Source organism: Acinonyx jubatus, chromosome B2 (genome assembly GCF_027475565.1).
Source record: "Acinonyx jubatus isolate Ajub_Pintada_27869175 chromosome B2, VMU_Ajub_asm_v1.0, whole genome shotgun sequence".
NCBI classification, from domain to species: domain Eukaryota; kingdom Metazoa; phylum Chordata; class Mammalia; order Carnivora; family Felidae; genus Acinonyx; species Acinonyx jubatus.
In genome coordinates, this window is record NC_069385.1 from 18,127,886 (window position 1) to 18,155,776 (window position 27,891).

General features: G+C 46.9%; 1 protein-coding gene across 13 annotated transcripts in view; it reads right to left on the reverse strand.

The window, feature by feature from the left end:
- LOC106965852 (sterile alpha motif domain-containing protein 5) overlaps positions 1 to 27,891 on the reverse strand; it is a 949,459-nt gene that overhangs the window by 82,313 nt on the left and 839,255 nt on the right. For 8 of the 13 annotated variants that reach the window (XM_053223339.1, XM_027056666.2, XM_053223344.1 and 5 more), the window contains 3 exons: positions 26,545 to 26,595; positions 26,368 to 26,417; positions 1,718 to 1,758 (listed from right to left, as the gene is read on the reverse strand). In XM_053223339.1, coding sequence (XP_053079314.1) covers positions 1,718 to 1,758; positions 26,368 to 26,417; positions 26,545 to 26,595 — 142 coding nt within the window. Of the gene's footprint in view, positions 1 to 1,717; positions 1,759 to 8,342; positions 10,874 to 26,367; positions 26,418 to 26,544; positions 26,596 to 27,891 lie in introns of those variants that run through there. The other 5 variants (XM_027056670.2, XM_053223342.1, XM_027056669.2 and 2 more) reach the window with 2 other exon arrangements.

Genomic DNA, 27,891 nt, shown 5'->3' on the forward strand with positions numbered 1-27,891 from the left:
CGTGGGTGCAGCCGTGGTGTGGGCGGGATGGGAGAGGAGACTCCCACCCCTCTGGCATTCGGGCTACTTGGTGACCTACCATCTGCAGCTACCCAGGGTTCCATGACAAGAAAAGCAGACTGCGATCCTGCTGTGACCTCTCCCAAATGGGACCCCTCCTCCCTCCCCTCCCCCCCCAACCCCCGACGGTTCTGGGAATAGTCTCACTTGTCTTAACAACAATGTCACTGCCGTGGCCAGACATCTGCAGTGTTCGGTAGGATTCTGATCGTCACTGATACAGAATACCTTTGAAAAGGCAAAAGGAAAGGAAGCGAGCACATAAAAAGAACAGAGTGGGTCTTTATTTAAAAATGAAACGAAGGAGCAGCTCTCACGTAGACGTGGCACGCTCAAAGCAGAGGCTTTGTCACTGTCACCATTTGGTGTCTGGTTGCTCTGCGGCCACTGGAAACAGGACCCAGCGGAGTCATGCGCTGTTGGGTCTCCACAGTCTAGACTGGTGGTGCCAGGCGATATGGCACAAAACAGACGTGTGGAAACCCGTGTCCACAGGGCTCCCGGGCTAGAAAAGGCATCGTGTGTCACAACAAGATGCCCTCATTTAAGTTCCGATACACCCTGGAGCTACGGGATAAAACCCATGCCAGCTAGGCCGAGACTTCCTATGTACTCACAATCTTGAAAGTGACCTTGATGGCACCTGCTGTCTCTGGCTAAACACTGCAGCAAATAACAGCCACGCAGGGTTAAAGCAGAGGTAGGATTATCACTAAGGCAACCTTTCTCTAGGGCAATTAGGGATTATAATGTATTTCTTTTTACTGGAAGGTATACTCCCCCCCCCAACCTTCTTCTATTTTAATGCTTCCAAAATGGAGGTACAAATTAAAAAATAAATAATAGCTAACATTTATTGAGCACTTACCATACCCAGGCACTTTGCTAGCTAATGGTTTATTTCATTTGATACGTACAAGGAACATGATGTATTATTGTTTTCCATTTAGTGGATGAGAAAACCAAGGCTTCAGGAGGCAAGAGACTTGCCCAAGGCCATAGCCACTGAATTGGAAGGGTCATGATTCAACTCCCAAGTTGAAACCTGATCTGAGCACTTCTGCTCCTGATCACAATCGACCTTACCAGGCTCACTCTGACCCAAACAGAAAAGGTATTACTAAATCAAGACTGGATTTTATAATCAAGGAAATAGAAGACATGTAACACCTTAATTGTGCATAATATTTGATTCAGAAGTTCCAAATCAGAGAATTCATCCTAGGGACATGATCAGGGATAGGTTCATGGATTTTTAGGATACTGTCAATTCTCTGAGAGCAAAAATTAGAAGCAACTTAAACGTCCAGCAAAGAAGCGATGGTTGATTGAATTATGGCTCATCCAATATGACGGAATATTATACAGATTTAAATTTTTTTACTGCAAAGAATATTCAATCAGTGTGGGAAAATGCTCAGGACCTATTCAATACAAAAAATTATAATATGTAGAGTATGATCCCAATTATGTTTAAAAGAAAGCCCACACAAATACAGGGCAAAAAAAAAAGAAAGGAAAGGTATGTATCGAAATCTTAACAGTGTTTCTTTCTGGGTGGAAACATTCTTTGTGGTTTTTGTTTTTTCACCATTTGTATGTTCTATAAAGTATTAAAATTCTTTTAAGTCATTAAACCAAGAAAAGGAGTACTGACCTACAGAGCCGTCTTCTGAGTTTGACTTAGGAAGAGTGCTCCTAGAAAAAGAAAAAAAAAAAGTCTGATTACCAGGGAGCCTTGCGTTGGTGTGAGAACTGAAAACCCTCCCAATGCGTCTGACCCAGCATCAACACCACCAGCAGAGCCAGGGTAATTCTGATAGGGTGTTTACCACTGCCCTTATCTAGCCAGCTGCTGCTTTTCTAGAAACACACTCATGACCCATTGGTCAACATGTAGTGAAGATTCACTCCAGGGTAAGACCTCCATTGAATGAAGGGAATGGATTTTACTAGATGATCACTGGATAATCCACTTGTGTGAACTATGAACTACATGTTAGGTTATCGCCATCGAGAAGTCTCTTGTGTAAGTGGGGAAGACAAAGCAAATAATAATAAAACTCAAGACCCAACACCATATGCCAGCCCCTTAAGCCAGCAGGTGAGTAAAGTGGTCAGCTGTAGGAGGAATGTAGGAGATCAGATGCTCCAAACAAAAGTTGGGGAGGGGAAACAGTGCGTAGTTTCTGCAGTTGGTTTCTGACAATTCGCAAGCACGCTCTCCACCTTGCTAGATCTTTCTATGTTCGAAGAGAAGCCAGGAAATCTGCTTTTTTTTTTTTTTAAAGGGGGGGGGAAGAGCTCCACATTTTCCAGTGATGGCAAATAATTCAGTGTTTGTGAAAATGTGTCCAAGTTAATCAATACATGTCTGGGCACCAAATTTGGCCCACACCCCACCCTACCCTGGCTGCCCGTTTGTGACCGCGGATACAGACAAAAGCCAAAATACCTTGAAACATGAACACAGCCCCAAACCAATCAATTAAGCGTTTCTCTTGCAAACACATGGACAGACACCAACTTAAAGCGAGAAGGGAAGAAATCAAAGAAAGGTAAAATGGGTTCTCTCAAAAAGGTCAGAGTAGAGGTGGAGCGCAGTCTTTCATTAAGTGGGTCCGAAGCCTAGAGGTAAGTGAGTTCAGTGTCCACTTGCTGACAGGGAAAACCAGGAAGAAGGAACCTGCCTCCCCACAGAAGCACAGCTACTCAGGGGTTTATACCTGAATCTTCCCAATACAAGTTCCTCTGCCAGGGAGGAAGGCGGGGGCATCTGACAAAACTCTCCTGGATGTGAGAATGCGTGGGAAGACCGAGGTCGGGAGTCTAGAACCGTGTTCCCCTGAAGAGGTCAGAGGAAGAGAAGCAGAATAGGCAAATGGTGATCTCCTGCCCGCCTTACAGGTGAAACGACCTCTCGAATGGAAGGTGACCAGAGAGGGCAGGAAGGGCCTTTCTGTCACGCAGGGTCACCTGTGATGGGCCATCTCTCTTTAGAGCAGGTGCATGGATACTAACTGACCGCTGGCTGCCAGGTGAGCACAGAGGCTCAGGCCCCAGCAATCCCTTCAAACCCTCAATGAGAGAAGAGGACTGTTTCCGACTAGCACACGAATCTAACAAACCTCTCCTATCGATGAGGGGAGGGCGGGGGGTGCTAAGAACAGAAGTAGGGGAGGCATCCTCTCATTTGCTGAGGACCACAGCTCGGTCTGAAGTCATGATTTCCCCTTACTGAGATGCTGTGAAGACAGAAAATAAGGAAAATCTACCTCATCATCGAATTGCGCCAGGATTTAGCCCCAAGGATCTACTTACTCTCTCTGCCCTCCCATCCACACAAAAATGAAAATGACTGAAGATATTTAAGAAGCCATTTCAGTTTTTAATTCATCCAGCAAAAAGGGACTGAATGCTATTACGAGTAAGGTACATGGATGATAAGGAAGAAATGAGACTCTCGATGTAGGGAGGGTGACAAAATGTGAACAAATGAGAAGTACTTGCAAAGGAGAAGGAACAGCAGGAGGAAGGGGAAGGGAGGGCAGGGGTGCAGAAGGAGGAACAAAAGAAGAAGGAACAGAAGCAGTACAATCAAAGCGCTCAGAGCCACAGAATTACAGGCAAGGCACAATGGCAGCTGAAGAACAAACTATAGACAGTTGGCCAGTTGGCTGGGGATTAAGGCTGAAAACCTTTCTAAAGAAATAATATTTGAGCTAAAGTTTGGGTTCTTAAGTTTTGTAGGTTTTTTTTTTTTTTTACTCTCGCATTTTGAGCTCAAAGCCATGGTAATATGCATCAGTCCACTCAACTGGTCATGACCTTCCAGCACAGCCATCTACAACTTTTGTCTGCTGCATACAGCAAAAAGAGCACCACATTTATTTTTAAACTCACTCACTCTAAGGACTAGGAGAGTCTTGACCTAATTGCTAAGGATCAAAGATATCAAATATCCCCAGCTCTTGATCAACTGCTTAACTATGTAATAAACTATAAATATGTGAACTTTTGCTTTTTTCTAGAAGAAATCTTTTCATGGGGAAAATGGCCTCAAGAAACATTGCTTTTCTTTAGTCCTTTGCTGACTTAGAATAATATACCCTTACTGAGTTGTAAGGAATTTTATTGAATTAAAGGGTTTTTTTAAGTTTATTTATTTATTTTGGGAGAAAGAGTGTGTGAAAGTGGGGGGGGGGGGTGGGCAGAGAGAGAGGGAGAGAGTCCCAAGCAGGTTCAGCACTGTCAGCGCAGAGCCCAATGTGGGGCTTGATCCCACGAACCATGAGATCATGACCAGAGCAGAAATCAAGAGTCAGACGGTTCATCACTCAGCCCCCAGAAGTGGCCCGAGGTTCCACCAGCTGGTGAGAGGCCAACAGAGTCATCCCCAGTCACTGGCAACGCAGTTGTCTTTCTCCCAGATGGTGGGCTCTTCCTCTCTGGATAAAATGTATGTAAAATGGACTCTATCCTATTATTTAAAAAAATTCAAAGGCTAATTTCTATTTCCAACCCATTTTTCATTCTTCCTGCAAAATAGGAACGTCTTCTACTATAAAAATACTCAAGAACCCACACTGCCTAAAAAGAGAAGTTCTCACTACCACACAGCTATCACAAGATATAAATGTGCTTTCCTCTATAAAATTCTAGCTTATAATTTTTTATTTTTATCTACTCTCTTCAATTCATGACACATATTTAAAATTTATCCTCAGGTTTGCACTCTCGATCTCTTCGTTAACGTGTTTCCACTAGTGATTGCGTGCATTTCCCAGAATGGCCAGCAGATGGCACTGCAGCTCCTCTATTCATCTTGGCGGTGACAAACGGGGATTTTTATTTTTAACGTTCCGCGAGTTCACAATCTAGACACTGGCCAAAGAACAGCAAGCCAGTGTTTCATAAGTTTGAGGCTCCCCAACTCATCAATGTGCAAAGGGGGAAAACGACATCGTATGAAGTTTAATTTGGACGCAGTGAATTGTCCCTGCAAAGAGAGGCTTGGCAGAGCAGGTGATGCGAAATGCCATCTTTCTCCCTGAGACGGATTATAAAATCTATCCAGCAGGAGCAAAAACCCATGATGTAACCAAATTCCAAATTTGGATGGCAGCAGGTGGAAAGGGTCATTTGCTGATCTCCTGGTGGAAGAAATTAATGCTCGGAAGTCAGTTCCAAAGAGGCCTCCTCACCGCACCTCCTTCTTGCGGCCAGGCGCCACAGGCCTGGGACCCACAGGCTGGAAGCAGGTTCGTCAGCCCTTTTCTATCCATCACTTTCACTGTCAACAGGGTAAAAGGGATGGGAACCTCAGCATGGGTTTCTGGGTTTCGATGATGAGGACGCAATAATTAGCATCCCTCTGCGCTCTGAACATCTACTTAAGCACTGAATAATTCGAGTTTCGCATTTAGTCGTTGAACTCGATCTTAGAAGTACCTTTATGTCAATAACTATTAGACCCCAGTGTAAATATTTTTCCTCACGATCCCTAAGCTACTTTAGCCCTCTCTGAACTCATGTTCACTGAAGAAAATTCAATAAACGATTTATGAATGAGATAAAAACAAAATAAGGGACAGCATCCCTGAACTTAACCAATTCCTTTCATCCTACCTCAATCTTTAGCAAATTCTTTGTTAAGATGTGTCATTCCTTTCTTTTCACCCACTCACTCACTCATTCATTCTTTCTTTCCTTCAATACACATTCATCCAACTCCCATCATGAGGCTGGCATCCTCTGAGGCATTGAGAACGTAGCAGTAAATAAGACAGGTTAAGATCTCTGTTCTCTTAGAGCTCAGGATGGGCGAGAAGCGAGGTGGGCGGTGTAGATCAAGAAAGGGGGAGAATGTTCGATGGGATGGACAGAGAAGTCTTCTCTCAAGAGGGGAGAGGTGAACAGAGACCCTAAATGATGAGCTGACATGACATGTGCCCCACCCCCGTGGGGAAGGCTGGGTAGGGAGAGAACAGAGGAAGAAAGCAAGAGGTCTCCTCTCACATAGGAAGTTTGAGGTGTTTCTTCAACATCCCCGTGGAGATACTAAAGACACAGTTGGGTATGTGAGTCTAGAGTTCACGGGCATTGCTGAGGGCTGGAGATCAGGATTTGGAAATCACTTGCACATTTAAAGCCAGAAGACCAGCTGAACACAATGGAGAGAAGTGGCAGGAGGCCTGGGCTCAAGGGCAACCCAGTCCTCAAGGTCAGGGAAAGAAGGTGAAGCAGGCAGCGGGACTCAGGAGGAGTCCGTGCGGAGAAGGAAAACTGGGAACACGCTTTCACCCTTCCCGGCTGAAATAACATTAAAATCGGTTTTACACAAGCTATATTGCTGCCTCAGATGCCAGACAGGGTAAATTCTAGGTTGCTCTGTTTTCTTTTCTCTGGAGTCTGTGGCTTTACAGTAGAGCCCTCCAGGTGGCCACAGACAAGGAGCAACAGACAAAGGTCCAAAGGAGATTCTTTACATTTGTGTGGAATTCTACCTCTTAAAGAAAACACTCTTATCGCCAACCCGATCGCCGATCCCGAGACTACGGAGCGATAATCCGGATAAGGGCACAGAGCCAGGCAGGGGCCTAAGTGGGTTTAGAAGCCACATCTCTGACTCCACAGTCCAGCGCCCCACGCACATCACCCTATCGTTTCTCGTTTACACAACAGAAATTCGTATTACGTTACATGCGTCCTAACCCTGTTGCTGGGTGAGTTACTAAAATGATAGGCTCAGAAGAACCGGGGAAGACAGCATGTTTTCAACACCAAATGTGAACGTGGCCTATGAGTTTCTTAGAACCAAGTATTTCAAGAGCAGGATCGGGTTATGCTGCTCGTGCAGACTCTGTCTGCGAGTTGACAGGAAAGAGGCCACGCACTTTGGCTCAGGCTCATTTTTCTTCTTATGTCCATTTACATAAATAGTCTCAGGTACCTCTAGGCAAAGGCAACTCCTTCTCTTTGCAACATACTGACTCCGGCACGCAAGCAAAGTGTAACAAATGCCCAAACATAAAAAAGAGTTCCCAAAATAGACCTCATGTTTTTGTTTTGATGGGCTGTCCAGAAAACTTCATTATGAGAGAGAGAGAGAGAGAGAGCGAGCGAGAAGCAATAACCTAATTTCTAAGAATGGAACATGTGTTATACGTTACTGGAAAACCTATACTTAAGAGATTTTTAAGTTTCCTTTATCTTGAGTCTCCGGAAATTCACTTCTTCATTAGTTTCTTTCCTGCTGAATTTTGAATCAGGGCTTTTGCTGTGTCTGGGTCCCTTCCTGCATCATCCCAGGCCTGCCAAGGCGGTCCCCAATGCCAGTAGCATTTTCCTCAAGACGCAGAAAAGGGACGGAGACATCTGTGCTATGGAATTGTGCGTGGGAGTGGGAGGGGAAAAGAAGCTGAAAGGGTTGAGGAGCTTTAGAGTAGTTGATTTTTTCTTACGTGTTCATGGGTTTCTTATATGCTGATTATTTCTTCTAAGTTGATATGCCTTCCTTAAATATGACTAACTACTCATATTCACATTTTGCTTATTTCGTAACAAATCATTTTGTAGAAAATAGGTAAGTCCTTAAATTTGGTATTTCTTATTATTCTTTGGATATCGAAGATATTTTTCATCATAGGAGCATATCTCCCCTATTTCACAAAAATACGTATAAAACAAATTTCTGTTTACGCTATCTACTGTCTGCTATAAAAATTCAAGGGTCAGCCATGGGACCCCATGGGACCAGAGCCAGGGCAGGAGGGACACAGGGGTCCACCGTGCTAGAGCTGCTCACTCTCAGCGCCAGGCAGGTTTAAGGAGCAAGGGGTCTCTCTTCCTTCACCCTAGATCTGGCCCTTCCCTGCCAACAGCTGCTGGCACATAATAGAACTTAACTTACAAACTTACTGGCTAGGATTGAAAGTAATTCTGTTGCTCAAATCTGGTGTATTTTTTGAGCTCCAAGATTATTTAGTATCAATGACAACGTTGGTGACACTTTGTCACCCTGGTCAAAACACTCCATGCCTACAGGCCTTTTCTTTCATTTCAGCCTATTCCCAGTCTCTCCTTCTGGCTTTTGTTGCAAGGTCACCTTCGTAAATGATCAAGGCAGGTGTCGGAAGGACCAAATCCAAGGCAACGGCCTGACACAGCCCGTGCTCAGCACTCACACACTCAGAGTCAGGCACACCCGTGACAGTGCGGTCACAAATCTAAGCCATGCCTTCCCTCTCATGTCAGGTAGTGATGATAAAATCAGTACCTACCTTAACGGGCTGTTAGAATCACATGAACTTGGCAACTGGCAAGACCCCAGTCAGGGTGACCTCTTATAACTATCACCGGACCCCAAAGGATGAATGCTCTCGGTCTCTGTCCAGAGCCCTGCCACCCTCATTCCACCAACGATGGCCACTAGGCCCTGTGCTCGGCTTAGTTTCTACATTGCCACAGTTCCTCCTTTTAATTTTTTTTTTAGCATTAACTTCCCTCAAATAATCCAGATGGCCATAACAATTCCTCTTCTCAACTGCACTCGGTACGAGCAATTCACATTTTCTCACATCCATTGTTTCTCTCACAATGACTGAATATGACGTCAGTGGGTCTTCATCCACATTGTCCAGCATCATAATATTCCCATTTGCTGATCACCTATTGTCCTCCTTAAACAGTAAGATCTGTACCGATTTAGATTCTTGCATACAGCACAGGGTACATGAAATAATTTTTTGATGACGTTGAAGAGATGTTCAGTATGGATGTATATACCACAGGAAATGGTTTGGACCCACCCATCGGGTGATACCAACTCTCCCAAAGAAATGGCAGTGATGTGTGGATATACGATCTCCAAACAACAGTACCATCCGACGTTTATTTCCAATTTGAAGAGGACCTCTTACCCTACCGATCGAGCGCCTGAAAAGTTCTGAAAGGCCATTTAAAAGGTTTGATACTTCCAGCCATGAGTTTTGACATTTTCAACTTTTTTTCTGCCCTACCCCCCTTTTTAAATGATATCTTTGGTGGACAATTGCCATCCGAATCACTGTAGGTGACCCTAGTCATTATATAGGAGACGTTTCCAAAGGGGATCTTATTCAGAAAAATAAGAGAGAGACACAGTCAATCTAGGTACGCAACAACAATCTAACAACAATAGCAACAATCATTTTTGTTATGCTTCAATCCCCTGCTAATGACATCAGGTACATGGGAGTTCTAGGTATCCACATGTGATCTTTTCTGCTGCAAATCAAACCTATCTCTCTCTCTTTAACATTAATTTCTCCCAAATAGCTAGGATGGACATAGTGACTCCTGTTCTACTTTTCGATTACACTTTACAAAAGCAACCCATGTTTTTCTTAGAACAGCACTCATGCACGCACATAGACACACCAGCGATTGAATATGATGCCAAGGTAGAGATGGGCAGACGGGAACATTTTCTACAGCCCACTACCCCCGCCCAGACAGCTACCTAACACCATGGCTCATGATGTGGGGTTCTAGAGCCCAACCTCCCGTGTTCAAAGCCCAGCCCTACCATTTACCAACCAGTAACTCGACAAATTACTTTGCCTCAGTGAATCCCAGTTTCCTGCTATGCAAAAGGGATACAATATTACCTATCACGTACGTTTTCTGGAGATTTCGGTGAACTATAACTTGTATGGTATTTAGAACACGTTTGTACATGTGAAGCATCACTAACAAGATGCTAGCGGTTAGGACTGCGGGTCTTTTCCTCCAACCAGCTCTCCCTGTGGAGTCAAGTTTCTCTCGGTCCTTCTCAGAGAGCACTTCAGCTTTCTGACATGTAAGGGGCTGGTTCCCTGGCACCTCAGCGGTGGCCAACAGGCTTTCCAGGCCACGAACAGCCTCCATCCTTCTCGAGTCTGAAAATCCGTCACAAAGGTAGACTGAAAGAGATCCGTGTTCCTTCATCCGTGGAATGGTAACTTGTACCAGAAGTGAATGATGCAGGACACCCGCAGAAATTTAAGTCCCATGCCTAAAAATGAGCCAAATGTCATCCCCCCGCCCCATGGTGGAGGGCCACGACCTGGGTGTTTCTCAGCTACAACCTTTCTCGGGCCAGGACTATACAACGGGCAGTGTAGAGCTGCACAAGCCCGCAGATGTGGGCTCAGGGCAGGGAGAAGGAGACACGGGAAAGCATACCGTCACCTTCCAAGATTTCCGAAACCCTCCCAGTGGGTCTCCTCTTTTCCATCTGGGCCATGTTATTCTTCGCTTGGCACTTCATGGGCCCGGCCCGTCCAAGAAGCTGATACAAACGTGCTGTGGGGATGGCAGCTTTGATGTTGTAACACTACTGAAAGTAACCATATATATTCCAGCCTTGAGAAGTGACAAATGCCTTCCCAAGTCCTGAACACTTAGTAACTAATCAGAATATTCTTATGACACACCAACCACATGGTGTATGATACTATTTTTTTATGCAAGTTCAGTACGTTTACATAAGTTCGGGGAGTTCAGTAACTGATCATTCTCATATAAAAACAACCAACAATGATTTTCTTTGCTTGGTATCTACTGTTTGGCGTGGATAATGAAGCCCTCTGCAGCTTGATAAGGGAAATGAATGCAACATGGTCCATACCTTCCAGGCGTTTACAACATCATGAGGTGCTTTATATTGACGGGTTGTAAGAAAATAGCTGGGGTGCCCGGGTGGAGCAGTCGGTCGGGTGTCCTATTCCTGAGTTAGGCTCAAGGACGTCATCTCACGGTTCATAAGATCGAGCCCTGCACTGGGCTCCATGCTGACAGCATGGAGCCTCCTTGGGATTCTCTCTCTCCCTCTCTGCCCTTCCTCTGCTCGCATGTGCATGCATGCATACATACTCCCTCTCAAAATAAACTTTAAAAACAGAAAAAAAGACCAGCTGAATGAGTGACTATAGCTGGCAGGACTAGCTGTCTCCCATTTCAATATCCCCCTTTCTTAAGAGAACCAAGATTTGGTTTGGGCGGCAGGATACCCTGTTAAGACACTCACTTCCCCATACACCCCCTCGGAGGCTAAGTGTCAGTGGCCAGATGCTTCCTTGAGCAGCTGTACCAGCCTTGAAGTACCCACCTCTGGCCTCCTTGCTCTATGAAAAAATATGCCCCCATTTGCCTGAACTCCGCAGTCAGGTTCGGTTACGTACGACTGAATACAATCCTAACGCATTCAGTGGTTAAGAACTAAAAATGACCAACTTCTACAAAGCATTGGTCTGGGTTTACCAAGCACGTTCATATAGATCTCACTGTATGTCGGGCTCACGGAGACCCTGAAACAGCCCCATTATACAGATAAAGAAGAGGATGCCTGGCAAGTTCGCGTAAGGGACTTATCCAATTGCGGGTCACAGAGCTGGGGCTTAAACGCAGCTCTTCTGGCCCCAACCCGATTTTCACCCCATTAAAACACCTGATTCAGGAAAGGAAGGGCCTCTCCTGTCTGAATCACCACTGGATTCACGGTACCAGGGACGAAACTGTGAGCCTCAAGCCAAAACGGTGTCCATTTTCTCTACTTATTGGCAGTGAAAGTGCAATTTAAGTTTGTCACTTGGCCACTGGCGTTCACAGACACAGGTCAAGCACTGATTTTTGACGCTTCCTCGGTAGGCGTACGAAGGTGTTAAATGAAAGGAAACCTTAACGTCCTCTTCTGCTTTGGGTGCAACCAGTAAAAACCAATGCCTTTCCTTTATGGCCTCGATGTGAATTTTAAATTTTACTTAGGTCTTTATATTTTAAGAATTACTGAATTATTGTCAAAAGCAAAATAAAACAGGGCTTTTAGCCCATTGTTTTCACCCCCAAAAGCCAGTTTTTATAAAAGGAGAAAAATACCATATGCTGGCTACTTATTCTGTAAACGAAGCAAAATCACTTCCAAATCACTTCCCTTCTACTTCCCCTTTAAACTTGAGTGCATACATGTAATAAATCTGTGGTGCAAGAAAGGCTCTTCTGCAAGGAACTGTGGCTGAGATGTGGGACCGGCTGGATGGACACGTCCCCGTGGAAGGCCACGGCCATCAGGACGCGTAGTACACGGGCCTCGGCTCAAGAACAGCTATGAAAACGACCGCCACCCCGCCTGGTATGGGGTGCACATGGGGTCACTGGCGGGAACCGGGCCTTTGCTGTTCTTGTCAAATGCGCAGGAACCTGCAGGGAAAGGCGGGCTGCAAAGAGTCGGCCCCTGAGAGCCTCAGCCTCGGCGTGGGGAAAGGGAGAAGGGAGACGGAGGAAAAGAGGCTCCATTCAATTATCTCCAAGGTCTGTTTCCATGGCGATGGCTCCGGAAGCGGGTCAGAACTTTCTCAGTGGAAACAAACAGCGGCTCCCATTCACCACAGCCCCGAGCCACGCCGGCCCTGCGGGCCACTGTGCTGTCTGGGCACAGAGGAGCCGGGGAGGGACACGGGGGCTGGGGCTGTCAGCCTCTCTTGTGTCAGCTGTTCTGAGGGGCTGAGTTGAGAAGCGGCCTCTGAAGGCCAAAGCTGGCGGAGCTGCGGGCCCTTCCTCGCCTCGCCGGTCCCAGTGGCCAGTCACCGTCCAGGACGTGGCGGTGGGAGCCATGTGCCTGTCCTACTTCTCCTGCCGGGCGGCAAAAAGGATTGGGTCCCTTCCACAGTGACCACTGCCACAGCCCTACTTTTAATTCCTTCAGACACAGCTGATGGAAAATTTTTATGTTATAAACACTATGAAGCTGAGAACTCAGGCTTTCCTGTCTTCTCAGATCTCTCGCTCTCTCTCTTTTTAAAAACTGAGATATAACTGACATATGACAAATCAGCTTCAGGAGTAAAACATAACGAGTCGGTATTTGTATATATTGCGAAATGATCACCACAGTGAACCTAGTTAACTTCCGTCACCATTCAGATCTCGGTTTTCAATTCCCACGCGTGTCCTCTGCCTTTGCAGCCGCCGAGCTAACGCGCTCACTCCGCTGGCTCGTCTCACTTTTGCTCTCAGATTGCTTCACATCCTTCCCCCTTCTGATCCCGAGGCTCTATCTGAAGTGACGCGCCAGCACCCGACAGAGACACCAGGAAGCGGTCCCAAGGGTCACCGTGATGACAAATGACCTCTACCAGCATCAGCTGAGTGCCACCCCCCTGCCCCTGGTGATGGAGACGTGCAGCAGAAGCAGAGAGCGTCAACCTAACGGGTAAGAAATAGGTTTCGGCACTGATTCGTAACACCACGCTGGCTGCCTAAGAGCCGCCTGGAAAATTTATTAAAGACTCCACAGTTCCACGTCTCCACCACATCTGGAGAAGTCCATTCGTCAGGCCTTGGAGGGGCCTGAGCGTCTGTCTCTCCAGCTAACTGTGAGGTACGGATATGCCTGGGACACTAGTTGAATCCACGAGACACATTCCCCATCCTTCCTTCTCCATTCCCTCCTTATATCCTTCTACTCCAAGGCCCCCAAAATCTAGTAAGCAGATTACAAGGGCAGTTTTCAGAAGAGAATTCAGGATACAAGTACGCAGTAGGATCAAGCAGCCAGGCTTACAGACAAAAGCTTGGGGGCCAGGGTTCATCTTGGGGGCCACGTACCCACCCCTAGTATGCAGGAGACACTCCTTAAAGACTGAAAGAATTTGCCAGTGGGATGGAAAGAGTTAAAAAACTAGAAGCATAATAAAAGTTCAGGCAAGTTTTGGACCCTCAGGATGTGTCCCTTTGACCACTGGTCTCCCTGCCTCCTGGGGGCATCCAGACCTCATCTCCTCACATTGACAATGGCCCTTCTCACACACAAAATCCACCCCTGGGCAACCTCTGGGCTGCTCTGAAGACCTCCCACAAGCTGGGCCTTGGGCTGCCTGGACCCTGAACCACCAGCCCACCCCCGACGTGCTGCACCCACACACCTTTGCAGGCCCTCGCATCTGCCTGGAATGCCGTTGCCCTCCACCTGTGCCTAAGAACCACCCCCCCACCCCCGCCATCATCTCTGTGCTGCTCGCTCCTTTGGGTACCTGTGGTGCATCTGTGGCCTGTCAACCTGGCTCAGCTGGAGTCCGTCTCCCAGAATTCCCTTCCCTGCCCTGTTCTACATCAGCATGGTTCTTGTAAGTCACGTGACAGGTAGAAAGCAGAGGCAGTCTGCTCTTCAGGCCCTGTGGCTCCGCAGCCAGGATGCCAGCTCCTCTCCAGGTTCCCGGTGAGTCGAAACTGGAGGCTTGCCTGGAGCCGGTGACAGAGGAGGTGCCCATCTTGGCAGGTGGCAGATCACCATCTATCCCCCACTCTGCCTGCAGCCTTTTGGCCCCGAATGCCAGTGCGGCTGCCTTGCGGCCACATCACCGGACACAGGAGACAGCCTGGCCGGGACTGTGGAACCAGCCCCAATGAGCACATGCAGTCAAAACCCTGCGATGACGTCACCGTGACGTCGGCTCCTCCAGCAAAACCCAGCCTGGTGCCGAACTTCTGAGTCTGCGGCCCATGCAGGGGCCTGGCCGGCCCTCCCCTGCTGTTCCTCTGCACTGCGCTCCCGTCACATCAGGATCATGCGGTCATGGCTCCTTCGGGCCGAAAAGAGGACAGTGACCCGGGCACCCCACGCATCCTCCCGGCACCTAGCAAATCTGCACACACAGCAGAGATCTGGACAATGTTTATTCGGTTACACCCCATTGCTGCCTGGCCCGTCGCTGGTCTTTCCTGATGCACCAGCGTTTGGTCCGTGTGATGGCCTGACCTTGGCAGGCAGATAAGTGGATGCGGGCTAGAAGTCCACCTCTGCCTCACCGGAGCTGTGGGGGGGGCGATCTTGGTCAGTCATTCAGCCTTCCTCACCGTCTCCCCCATTTCCTGTACTGTGAGCGACACCATTTACTTTATAGGATACAGTGGTCGTAGGTGTGGGGCTTCCCCTGTTCCTGGTGGGACGGGACTGCCATTTGCTTACCGATCACCTCCCCTTCCCAGCCCCACCCCCACCCCCACCCCCACCGCTGCCCAGTGTCCCGTTCACTTCTGCAGGGCACAGACCCAACCCCAGCCCCCTCGCGTCCTACATACCTCCCGGCAGTGGCCTGTCTCCGGCCACCACGCACACGCGGCCTCCGGCTGCGGCCCGGGCGCGTGGTCTCTGGCTGGGGCAGCTGGGGCTCCCTCACCAGATGAAGCGAAGGGCAACGGGGTTTGCAGTGGGGGAACAGCTGAGGTGGAGAATTCGAGCACAGCTGCTCCCGCCCCGAGCCCCCGCATTCTGGAATGCTGAGCCCCTCAGATATGCTATGCGACGGAGCACACACGTGTGCAGACACAGATCCCGCCCGCACACACACATACTTCAGCCCGTCGCACGAGCTCTGAGACCGGTTGCTGTCTCCCAGCCTTCCCGAGTAAGGTGCACGGAGGAATGGCATTTTTTTTTTTTTTTAATTAAAAACAAATCTCTTTTGAGAATGGCGTATTTTAAGTGGCCATGGCCATTGACGAGCTCTGGGGACGACACCATCCGACAGATGGAGGAACCGCACACACGGCTGCCGCTGCCATCGGCCGGGCCACGGGCCACGGAGGCGGACGAGCGAGAACAAGCGAGACGTGAGCACCTAGCAGATGTCAGGCACCGTGCTTCACACAGCCCCCCCCTCAGAAGGAGCGTTTATTGTGCATATTTTGTGGATGAGATAGCTGAGGCTTGGGGCACTTAAATAAACTGTTTCTGATCCCACGACCAGCAGAGCTGAAACTCAGGCTCAGGTTCTAATGCCAGCGCCCACCTCTTCCTCCCGGGAGGCCAGCGGGGACACAGCAAGGACACATCCACCTGAACGGGACAGGACCGACTTGTGAACTATTCTGAAGGACACGCCTCCACGTGGCTTCCCCATCCCAGGCACATGGCCCCCATGGGAAAGGTCTGGCATTCCCCTCCCCGACCCACGGCCCTGCCACAAACAGGATGTGGAAACAGGATGCGTGGTCTCAGCTCCAGGGGACGCGGCTTGACCTGGACTTCCCAGCAACGTGCAGACCTCATCAGCAATTCTCAGTGAATCTAATCTGTTCCAAAGGAGGGTTGGTAACCGCGCGGCCCGCGGGTTTCTAGTGCTTCCTTCTATGTCTGAGAATGAGCACGGGGAGCCCCACCTTGTCACACAGCAGGACACGCAACCCCGGACAGACAGCAGACCCCATCCGTTTTCAGGGGCGTCCACAAGGGATGGACCCGAAGCCCTCTCCGGCCCAGTCTCCGGGACCGAGAAACTTCTTGTTGAGCAAGAGGGCGGAGGTCCCTCGGAGGAAACAACTTACCCAGAGGAGAATGCCTTACACACTTCAAGTCCCCAAGAACACCACGCATCAACTTGTATACAAATGTCCACAGCAACACTGTTCCTAATTGCCAGAAAGTCCAAACAACCCTAGGTGTCCACCAATCAGTAAGTGGATAAGTGAAATGCGGCACATTCATAGAACAAAAGGAACCCATGGGGATGAGCCGTGAGAACATTATGCTGAGTGAAACAGTCCCTTAAACCGCACATGACTGCATTTCCACGGAACGTCCACAAGAGGCAAATCTATAGCAACAGAAACTCAGTTAGCGGGTTGTTCAGGGGTGAGAGAAGTGGAGGGCAGCTCAAGGGTGCGGGGCTTCTTCTGGAATTGACACAAATATTCCCAAATCGATTGTGGGGACAGGCACAAAACTGTAACTCCATCAAAAACCGCTGAATTGGATCTCTTCCATGGGTGAGTCGTATGGTATGTGAATTATATCTCAGTGAGCTTGTCACCAAAAATAAAACAAAATAAATGTAACCTCCCACAAAATTGCAGCTGTTCCAAGTTTTAAGGACTTTTTAAAAACTGTAATATTCTGTGTGCAGTTCTCAATGTTGTACTTTATCTGGAGGTGATATGTGGTCATTTCTTTTTTAAGTTTTATTTATTTATTTAAGTTTTATTTATTTATATGAGAGACAGAGAGAGAGAGACAGAGAGAGAGAGAGAGAATATCCCAAGCAGACTCCACAATGTCAGTGCAGAGCCCAACTTGGGCTCGATCCCACAAACTGTGAGATCAGGACCTGAGCTTAACTGACTGAGTCCCCCAGGCACCCCTGGTCTGTCATCTCTATTTAACAGAGAAGGAAAAATCTGAGGAGACTTGAACAAGATTACAAAATGGAATTGGGGGGGGGGCGGAGGAAGGGGAGCAGCCCTTAGATATAGATTTGGGGATTTGTGGAAGCTACTATTCTGTATACTACACGTTTTTTTAAAACAAAATTTTTAGAGAGAGAGAGAACAAGTGAGCTGGGGAGAGGGATGTGGGGGGAAGAGATGGGGACGGAGACAGAGGCAGAGAGAATGAGAATCTTAATCAGGCTCCACGCTCAGCACGGAGCCTGACGAGAGGCTTGATCTCATAACCCTGGGATCACGGCCTGAGCCAAAATCAAGACTCAGCCGCTCAACCAACTGAGCCACCCAGGCGCCCCTGAAATGTTTGGACAGGTGTCTTTTAAATGTGAATATTCACCATCAGAAAGCACTTGCTTATTACATTGCTACTGGTTTAAGGAGACACTGACACATGCTGGGTAACAGGTAAGACCAAAGTACGTCTTCTGTAATTCCGGTCCTGGGGACAATCCAGTTTTAGCCCTATTTCAAAGAACTGAACAATCAATGCTTTCAATGCAAGTATTTAATGAGCACTTGCTCTGTGAAAACAACTCTTTTGGACACTGAAGAAAATTCAAAGAGGGGAAGAACGTGAGTTCTCAGCCTCCTGGAGCTCGAGATCATGCTAGGCCAGGTAGGATTCAGGAAGTACACAAAGCTAGCGCCCCCAGGCGAGGGCCTGAATTTGGACCAGACAACATAGATAACAGACAAGTTTATTGGGCACTTATTAGGTGCTGGATAGCTTATTAAGTGAGGTATATACTATACAAATCATCCTCCTTTTACAGTTGGGGAAACTATAGACACCAAGATCCAGGTAAGAAATAGCCTGGGTTTGAACCCAGAGAGTCTGTAGTCACACGGGGTATCTTCACCCCAAGGCTGTCATGGCATTCAGACTGGATAAGGTTTTTTTGTCTCTAGCTCTGAGACCTTAGACAAGCTGACCACTCTCAAAAATGGTACATACTTCAAGGAGTCCGTGAAAAATTAAATGACAAAATACAGTAAAAGTGATTAGCACGGTGTCCAATAATAGAAATGAGCCAATGAGCGTTGTAAGCGTTACAACGATGATGATACTTGTTACAATACCCTGAGACGTCAGATCTGTGTCAAATGCTACCTGATTCCAAAAGGTGGAAAGAACACGGCCAGTGAAGAGACTCAGAAGGCACTTAAAGAAAGGAGACACTTTCAAGGAATGAGCTCCAAGCAGCCCAGGAGGCATCTGGGAGATGAGAGAGAGGCTGCGGCAAGGCTGGCGGTGGGAGGGAAGCCCCGGGGCTGGGGCTGCACAGGGCGTTCTGATCAAAGCGCAAGCACACACAGGTCCTAATTTATAGGTGCCACTGGGGAGATCTCTGCATCCCCTGCCTGCTCCATATGGCCCGATTGTACTTTAGGGAGACTAAAGATTCTACTTTAGGACACACTGTCCTAGTTCACGAAAAGAGCATTAAAGGTATTGCTTGCAGTAGTGAAGGTGAAAAAGAAGGAAACACAGGAAAAGTTACAGAAGTAGAAGCAACAGGATTTCACGATTAAAGTTTTAGAACCATGGAAGAAAAGCAACAGATAACAATGCCAAGGCTGCGTGATGTGAAGAAAAATGGTCCCAAGGACAGAAAAGCGGATGTCTGATCAAAGAGCAGGTTGTAAGAGGTGAGAAGGTAAGAAGGGAGGGAGCGAGGGGTTGTGCTGTTAAGATAATGCATCTGGGGCGACAGTGACAGTAATGAGCAGGCATCCGCCAAGTCGCGGCAACACGCAGGTCACCAGATTGGGAAACGGGGCACAGGGACAGATGTGTATGTAAGGTGGGTGCCCAGAGACAAGAGGTCAAAGCCCTGAGTGGGGGCACCTGGGGACAGCTTGCAGGTTGGATAAAAATCCCTTGGGGAACTCCAATGGTAAGGGATGGGCAGAAAAAAGGGAACCACCAAGACTGGGCATCAAGTGAGGACAAACTAGAACCTATAACGCCACAGACCCCAAGGGCGAAAGTACACGCAGACCCCACGGGAAGGGCAGCAGTGCCGAACCTGGCAAGGATCTGCGAGTGGGGGGGGGCTCCTGGGTTGGTTACTGCTGCAGCACTGACCTCAGATGGCATTTCAGGAAAAGGAGGAGTCGGGCTCCCGGGCAAAGTTCAGTAACCGGGGAAGAAGTCAAATTACGGTTTGCGAGAATGGCGAGAAGCCTTCTACGGGATGGAAAAGAAGAACGAAGCACGTTTGTGACACTCACCCACTTGCTCATCGATCCGACGTTACTGAAAGTCTTTTATGTGAAAGACCCAGGGGTGGGAGTGGGAGGTGGCCCCCCTCCACCGACACACACACGTACGCGTGCACCTGTAACCAAGGTCCACTGCCACGGGAGCAGGGGAGCGCGGAGTTCCAGAGCCCAGCGGCAGGACACTGTACCCCAACCCTGTGAATGAGGGAAGACTTCTGGCAGGAGACCAGAGCTCGATTTCTAAGTGTGATAGGATCTGCCCAGAGAAGGAGGGTTGGGGGGCTGCTCAGAGAGTCGGGGATGGGGCACCCCACCGGAAGGAGCAGCCATCTCGGAGGCTCGGCATGTCGTGGGAGCACATGGCCAGTCTGAGCAATCCGGGGAGCTTCACCCCACCTGGAGAGCAGGCGGGACGATGAGGGAGGTGAACAGGCGGGCAGAGGCAGGTTGTGAGGGAGAAAAAGGTACAACGAGAGATGCGAGCAATCCATGGTGGCAGGAGAGAGAGAAGCAACCAGAACACAAGGATCACAAGCAGGGCTTCTTCTCTGAGGGCAAAGGGTTCAAGGATGAGGCTTTTGGGGCGCCTGGGTGGCTCAGTCGGTTGGACGTCCGACTTCGGCTCAGGTCATGATCTCGCGGTCTGTGAGTTCCAGCCCCGCATCGGGCTCTGTGCTGACGGCTCAGAGCCTGGAGCCTGTTTCGGATTCTGTGTCTCCCTCTCTCTCTGACCTTCCCCTGTTCATGCTCTTGTCTCTCTCTGTCTCAAAAATGAATAAATGTTAAAAAAAAAAAATTTAAAAAAAAAAAAGGAGGAGGCTTGGGGGGCGGGGGAAGGAAGGAAACTTGACGCCCTGTCAGAAGAGTAATCAGCTAGCCAGATGAAACAAATCCGAGAGGGAAGCGGTGTCCAAACGGAGTAAATGCTTGCATAGCACATTTATAAACCAGATGCCATCCATTTCATTCGAGCACACAACACCGCTCCATTGGCTTGCCCTCCTTTGATTGATCTTCCTCTTCCATCGTGCGATATATTTTTGGGCTTTTTCACCATGAAACAGTTCAAGTGTAGCCATAGGTAATGAAAGAAAGTGAAACTAAATCAGTGAGTTTTCAACTCTGGTGAAAGACTTAGTAGAAAAGAGCTGATAAACATTGGCGAAGGTGAAGTTTTGAGATTTATTTTGGACCTTCCTGCCTCTGTAAATAAATAACTGAGACAGCTTATATGTGAATGAGAGTAAACTTGTCTCTCCTTCCAAGAGGACCACAGGACTGCGGGTTTTAGCTGCTGCTATTTACATAAAGCCAATGAACTCAATGTGCCCCTGACCTCTCTATCTGCATAAGCAATGCAATTGTAAGTATTTTGGAATCGTAGCGTGACGGTTAGGAGCATGGGCTCTCAAATGGGATAAAATCCAGGCTGTGTCACTTCGTTAGCTGTGTATCCTTGAGCAGCTTATTAACCTCTCTGCGCCGCAGTTTCTGCCTTTGGTAATAGGAATAATATCAGAGCAAACCTCACAGGGTTGTTGTATTAAATAAGTCAATGTTAAGTGTTTAGGTCAGTTCCTGGCCCATGCACCAACACTCAACGAACATTACCTGCTATTTCCTATTTTTTCTTTTCCAACTTGCAGAACCAACCCTGTAAAGACTACTTCCAATCTAGATACACACCTAGAAATAACCAGATGGGCTCCCCTACAGTTGGCTTCCTTGAAAGTAATGAATCCAAATCATCCAGATACACAGCTTATTTATTAGCCATCTAGCTAATTTGCAGATTACTGTTTCAGATGTATACACACACAAATAAAAGACTAAATTATTGTGGAAAATACTGCTAGCTTTCTACCCAATGTCTAGTCTCCCTACTTCCTTAAGACACTCATTTTGTTCAGGACAGTAAGACACTCAGCAAAAAACACGCATGTCGGGGCACCTGGGTGGCTCAGTGGGTTAAGCATCTGACTTCGGCCCAGGTCATGATCTCACAGTTTGTAGGTTTCAGCCCTGCATCGGGCTCTATGCTGATGGCTCAGAGCCTGGAGCCTGCTTTGGATTCTGTGTCTCCCTCTCAATCTGCCCCTCCCCTGCTCGTGCTCTGTCTCCAATCAATCAATCAATCAATCAAATGTAAAAACAAAACAAAACACGCACATCCCCAAACTCTCCTATGGCAATGGTCGCCACGTGTCCCAATTTTGGGCTTACTTTCTTTGCTTTATTTTTCTCCGTTGCAGAGTCTAAAGCATACAAATGATTTACTCCAGCTCCCTACATGCAGCTCATGTCAGCTCATCACATATCCTAGAGCCCCAAACAGGGTCCTGCACACAAAGCCGGTGCCCAGTGAACAGCTGCTGCATGAAGAAACGAGTGACACAAACTGGAATGTGTGGGACAGGGTTTCTAGGAAAGCTTTTTAAAGGGTACGCCTGTGGCTTTTTGCCCTTTTACCTTCTTCACCCTGTTTCTCCTTCCCACCTGGGAGATGGTAGCAGCCACTATAAAACCAGGAGACTGACAAAAAGAACAAACAATATAATCTGGCTACCGGAAGGCTCAGCTGAGCCACAGCACAGCCCTAGACACCCCCCTGGAACGAGGATATATCAAATGAACACTGTATTATTTTTCATGCTGCTTTATGTCATGTTTTCTGTTATTTGTAGCTAAATGCATCCCCAATACAGTTATAAAGAATGTTCCCAGCAAAAAACTCTTTCTCGCTAGATATTCTTAAGATTAACTGGTGAGTACCAAAAAATGTAACTAATGTTCAAGCTTGTTAGCCAGTTGACGCAAATCTAAGATTGGTGTAATAAAACAGATAGTCTCATCAATAGGCAGTGTAAATGGATATAAATAGAAGAGGTTCAAATGAAAACTCCCTTGGCCTTTTTTATATTTTCAGTGAAAGCATATAGAGAGACCAGATAGATTGTAGGAAAATAAGGATGAATGAAGCCTTTGTCAAACTGGTGGGGGCAGGTCTGTTCTATGTATTTATGTACGTATGTATGTTTCTTCCTGTCTGCCTGTACATCTATCCATCCATCCATCCATCCATCCATCCATCCATCCATCATGCAGGTCTCACACACCTACAGGCCAAATACAGCCTTAGCAGCCCCATTGGGCAGTGTCTCCAGGTGAAGTGATGTCAGGTATATTCCCACCCTCTTTGTTCTCTTCTGGTTAGAGCTGTATTCCTGGAACTCGAGATTGTAAACCCTGGTAAATGATAAATACCACTTCGCGAGGTGACTTTTTTAGAAATCAGGTATTTGCATTATAATTGACACCTGATACCTTCCTTAGCTCAGGTTTTAACTGGGGGAGAAAGCTGTGCTGAGGGTCTGGACAGCGGGGGAGCCACAAGGGCCAATCACTGGACAGTGAGAGCCACAAGGGTCAATCACCGGCCCCCCGGCCCCCCATCCTGTCATCAAGGCCTCTGCTTCAAGGGTGGGCTGCTGTAGAATCTGCCCACTTTTGTCTACTGAGTTCTCCTGCCTTTTGAATACAAAGCAGAAGAAATGTTCTGCCCATAAAACAAGACTGCTGACTCAGAATGATATTTGGGTTGGCAGCTACTTTGTGGACATTTAACCAGACACAACCAACTGGTTTCCAGGTCATCCTCCGGGGCTTACAAGCATCATTTGTATCTGAAGAATGGCACATTTTCAAGTACAAAAATACAAATAATTCAATAGAAACAAAAGTACCCAGATTATAATTTGAGCTAGAGTGTCCATCTTATTAGAAAACAAACACCTTTTGGAGGGTTTAATCCAAGATAATGAGCAACTTAAGAATAAGTATCATCATTTCTATTTTAGTTTTATTTATTTATTTTGAGAGAGAACATGAGTGTACAAGTGGGGGAGGGGCAGAGGGCGAGATTCCCAGGCAAGTTCCGGGCTGTCAGTGCCGAGTGCGACATGGGGCTCAATCCCAAACTGTGAGATCGTGGCCTGAGCCAAAATCACGAGTCGGATGCTCAACTGACTGAGTCACCCAGGCACCCCAAGTATCATCGTTTTGTAAACATCACCATAAAAACTGATTCAGGCAACAATCATTGAGAGAATCTAAAACCATCAGGTAAAAGTCTGATGAGGAGCAAGACATTTACGAGGTCTCAGATTATCTCCCCACAAAGTATTTACCAACTGCAAAGGGAAAGTTCTAACTTCTCAGAAGAAACTTGATGGACATCACCTTCATAAAATAATCAAAATTAGTATCACCAACAATGGGACGAAGTGACGTCATGATGTAGTGAACTGAAAAGAATGTAACATCAAAAATGCACTACCCGAACCCTAAAACGGAGCGCAGATGGAGGAATATTTCACAAAACAACTAGCCTACCCTCTTAAAAGACCCCATCAATATCATAAAAGACAAAGAAAGGCCAAGAAATGCTTTCAGATTAAATACGACCAGAAAGAGGACATGCAAATGTGATGAGTAATTTTTTTAAGTGTTGGATTGATGAGAAAGTGCTATAAAGAAACACTATTGGGGCAATTAGAGAAACTGGAACATGAACTGTGTATTAAGCAAATCACTATTGGGGCGCCTGGGTGGCTCAGTGGTTGAGCATCTGACTTCAGCTCAGGTCATGATCTCATGGTTTGCGAGTTCAAGCCCCGCGTCGGGCTCTGTGCTGACAGCTCAGAGCCTGGAGCCTGCCTGTTTCAGATTCTGTGTCTCCCTCTCTCTCTGCCCCTCCCCTGCTCGCACTCTGTCTCTGTCTCAAAAATAACTAAACATTAAAAAGAAAGAAAATCGTTTTTAAAATCCTTCTCTATGGGACTGTACTCTGAGTTCTGTGAGAATGGCCTTGTCCTTAGGAGATAAATGCTGACGTATCGAGGAGAGGAGTGAGGGTCACCGAATTTTTAACTTACCCTCAAATAGTTCTGAAATTACGGTATTATGTAAGTGTGTGTGTGTGTGTGTGTAGGAGGGAGAAAAAGAGCATGCAACCCAGTAAATCTAAGTAAAAGTTATATGGAAGTTCATTGTACAATTCCTACGACTTTTCTGGAAGTTTAAAAGTTTTCAAAAGTTCTTTAAAGGAAGAAAAAAAGGGCACCATAGTTTCCAAAAAATGTTAATAAGGAAATATAGGACAAAATGGATTAAAACTCCCAAGTTACTTAGAAACACTTCAGTTTAAGTAAAACATTTAAAAGAACAGAAGCAAAATGGCGGTCGTACAGATGGAGAGGCTGAGGCTGTCAACAGTGCTGTGTGCTGTGTGTTCGAAATGTTTCGTTAACCTCAGAGAAGGCTGAGAGTCTCTTTCTTGGCCACAAAGCCATGTCACATTTTACCAAGTGAAGGATATAAACACGGAAAGAATGACTACCCATAATTGAGGGGAAGAATATCCAGCCTAACTTAAGATTGGTACAAATCTGGTGAGTCACTTCCTCTTAGGAGGAAAGGCAAACATGTCTTGTTTCCTGAAGGACTCAGATTCTGAACGAACACCTGAGTTCTCGGCCTGAATCATGCCAAATAGGTAGCGAAGGAAGTCAGAAGAACCTCCAGTCCATTAACTCCGCGCTGCTGCCCACACTCAACTTCATCTATAGCCATGGTATGTCCAATTTCCAAATCAATGTCAACCCAAATCCCCAAGCTACTTCAGCCTCCACGCTAAGGTGCTAGGGGGTTACATGCAACTAAAGCCAAGGAGATTCGAGTTAATTGCACATTGATCGTCTAACCTTGAGTGGGCAGTGGCAATGGTTTGCTTTTTGCTCGTCACCCCAATGTTCCTCAGTCCTGACTGAACCAAATCTGCTTAGCCTCTCGAGAACCGAAGCGTTGGCAACACAGCCTTCCCCCCCTTGAAGCTGCCTCTGGCCAGCAGCACACACGTGGACGGATTAGGCGGAGCTGTGCTGTAAAGCACACACACGCTCTCCCAATGTGTGCTTTTCATTCCAGAAATACTTTATTCCTAAACCACTTCTATGCTTCTCTTGGCACAAAACCGTGTAAGTGGCTCTGTGCCAAAGGAAGTGTCTGTATAAAGCTGAGCACTTTCTTAAAATTTCTTTACCTCAGAAGATCACAAATGGAACATTCTAGTGTAATTATGATGGAATAAAGAGAAAAAAGGAAAGGTTATAGGAAACAAAACGAAACAACAAAAAACCCATTTGCTTTGTTTTGGTTTTTTTAAGGTGCCTAAAAGAAATACTGGCAATACGAAATATAACATAGAATTATCTTCCAGGAGACTAAAAATTACAGGGTCCAAGTCAGGACAAAGAGGTAAAAATATTGCCTTCAACAGGAAAGAAAAGTGAGCCTTTGTCATCTTTGGTCACAGGCATTTATTTTTGTTTTAAGGTCACCCACCAAAGCAAGGTGCAGAGAGGGGTTTTCCAGTCATTGTTTTATTCTGGAATATATTGGGGTTTTTTTGTACCGTGCTTCTTTAGGACTTTCCTCCTCTATCAGAAACTAGTATAAAAGAAGAAAACCCACGTTGGTGGACCTAGCTGTCCTTTTCCTTCCTCTGTGCTTGTTTCCAGGTATTTATTTAGGGTTCACTCACAAGAAGCAGTGTGAAACCAGTAACTCTTTGCAGAGTCATTAGGCATCATCGACTAAATTACACAACACACTCTTACCCACCTACACACACACACACACACACACACACACCCCATGCAAGGAAAATGACATCATGCTCCATAGCACATACACAACACAGTCGCCCACTTGACTCCCACCAGGATGGACCTCAGAGGCACCTTCTTCCAAATTGCGATCCCGGGCAGGAGGGAAACTTACTTTCTCTCCACTTCTGGTGTTGACACGGCGCTACAGAAGCCAAGCGACTCCTAGGAGGAAAGAGGCACAGCGTGAGCACAGCCAGAGCGGCAGGCTTCATCTGATTTGTACAGAATATCACTTAAAAAAAAAAAAAAGGCAGAAGCAAAAATAGACGATTAAAGTCATTGTGCTTACTTCGATCTGGGACCGCAGCTGAAGTGACGTGGGGCTGGCATCGGGTTTCTCCTAAAAGAGAAACAGATGCTGCTTTAATGAAGCTTCCAAACGTGGCACACACCAGAGAGACAAATCGATGTGTAAGAAGAGATGGGAGCATTTGGGAAATGCTAGGGTGCGGTGGGGGGGGGGGGGGGCTGGTGGAGGTAAACAGATTTTCTGGGAAAACTAAAGCGTTTTGAAAATGAGAACTTTAGAGTCTTAAAATTGAACTGTTTTCCAAACTTCACCGCTTGACTCCACTGGCAGTTTTAATGCAGAAGAAACCAGCACAGTCTAACTGAAGGGCACTGACATTTACTGGGCAAATCGTTCTCTCGATGTGATTAGACCATCACTGGGACACAATTTACTGAGATCCATTTGTGTTCGGTTTCTTTTTCAGTAATATCGGAGTTGCGGTCCGATGTTAAAATGCTGAATGTGTTCAGAGTATTTCATGACGTCGGGCTGGTTGAAAGTGTCTTTACGAAGGTGGAAAGCTAACCTGGTATTATCATGGAGCCCTAGAAATCACCGTGCTCCTATAATACAAATGAGTTGGCCTAGCTGGAAATTCAAAAGAACAACTCTCAGTATCCAGTTAACAGATGAAATAAATGCATGATGTCATCAAAAATCATCAAATCATAAAAAAAAGGAATTGAACCATTTTAGAGCTAAAACCATTTTATAGTTAAAATTTCCATTTCCTGGGGCGCCTGGGTGGCTCAGTCAACCGTCCGACTCTTGATTTGGGCTCAGGTTATGATCCCAGGGTCATGGGATTGAGCCCTGAGTAGTGCTCACCACTGAGCGCGCATAGAGCTTGCTTGCGATTCTCTCTCCCTCTGCCCCTCCCCCTCCCCTGTCCTCCTGTCTCTAAAATAGAAGAAAAAAGAAACACCTCCATTTCCCCTTTGGATGGGAAAAAAAAAGAGGTAAACCTATCACCTGTGACAAAAATAATATATTGAAATAAGCATTGGCAGCAAAACAGGAAAACCACACTATTAGAAGTGTTAGAACATACTATGGGAAAATACGAGCTGTACTAGGAAGCACAGCACAGAGCACCACATCGGTATTTTTCACAAATACAGAATAATTCTAAATCTAAACAGGTGCTAAAGTACACGTCCTCATCAAAGTATGGTTCACAGTCCAGAGTGGTCCCCAGCTGATCAAGTCATAAGGACAATAGGCAGTTTTAGAGGAAGAGAGTAGTATCACTAATGAGGTTGAAAGACCGGGTTAATTATGAGTTTTCCAATAATCCTATTGTGTTCTTAATAATTGTTATAATCTTCAGGATCGCACATGTAC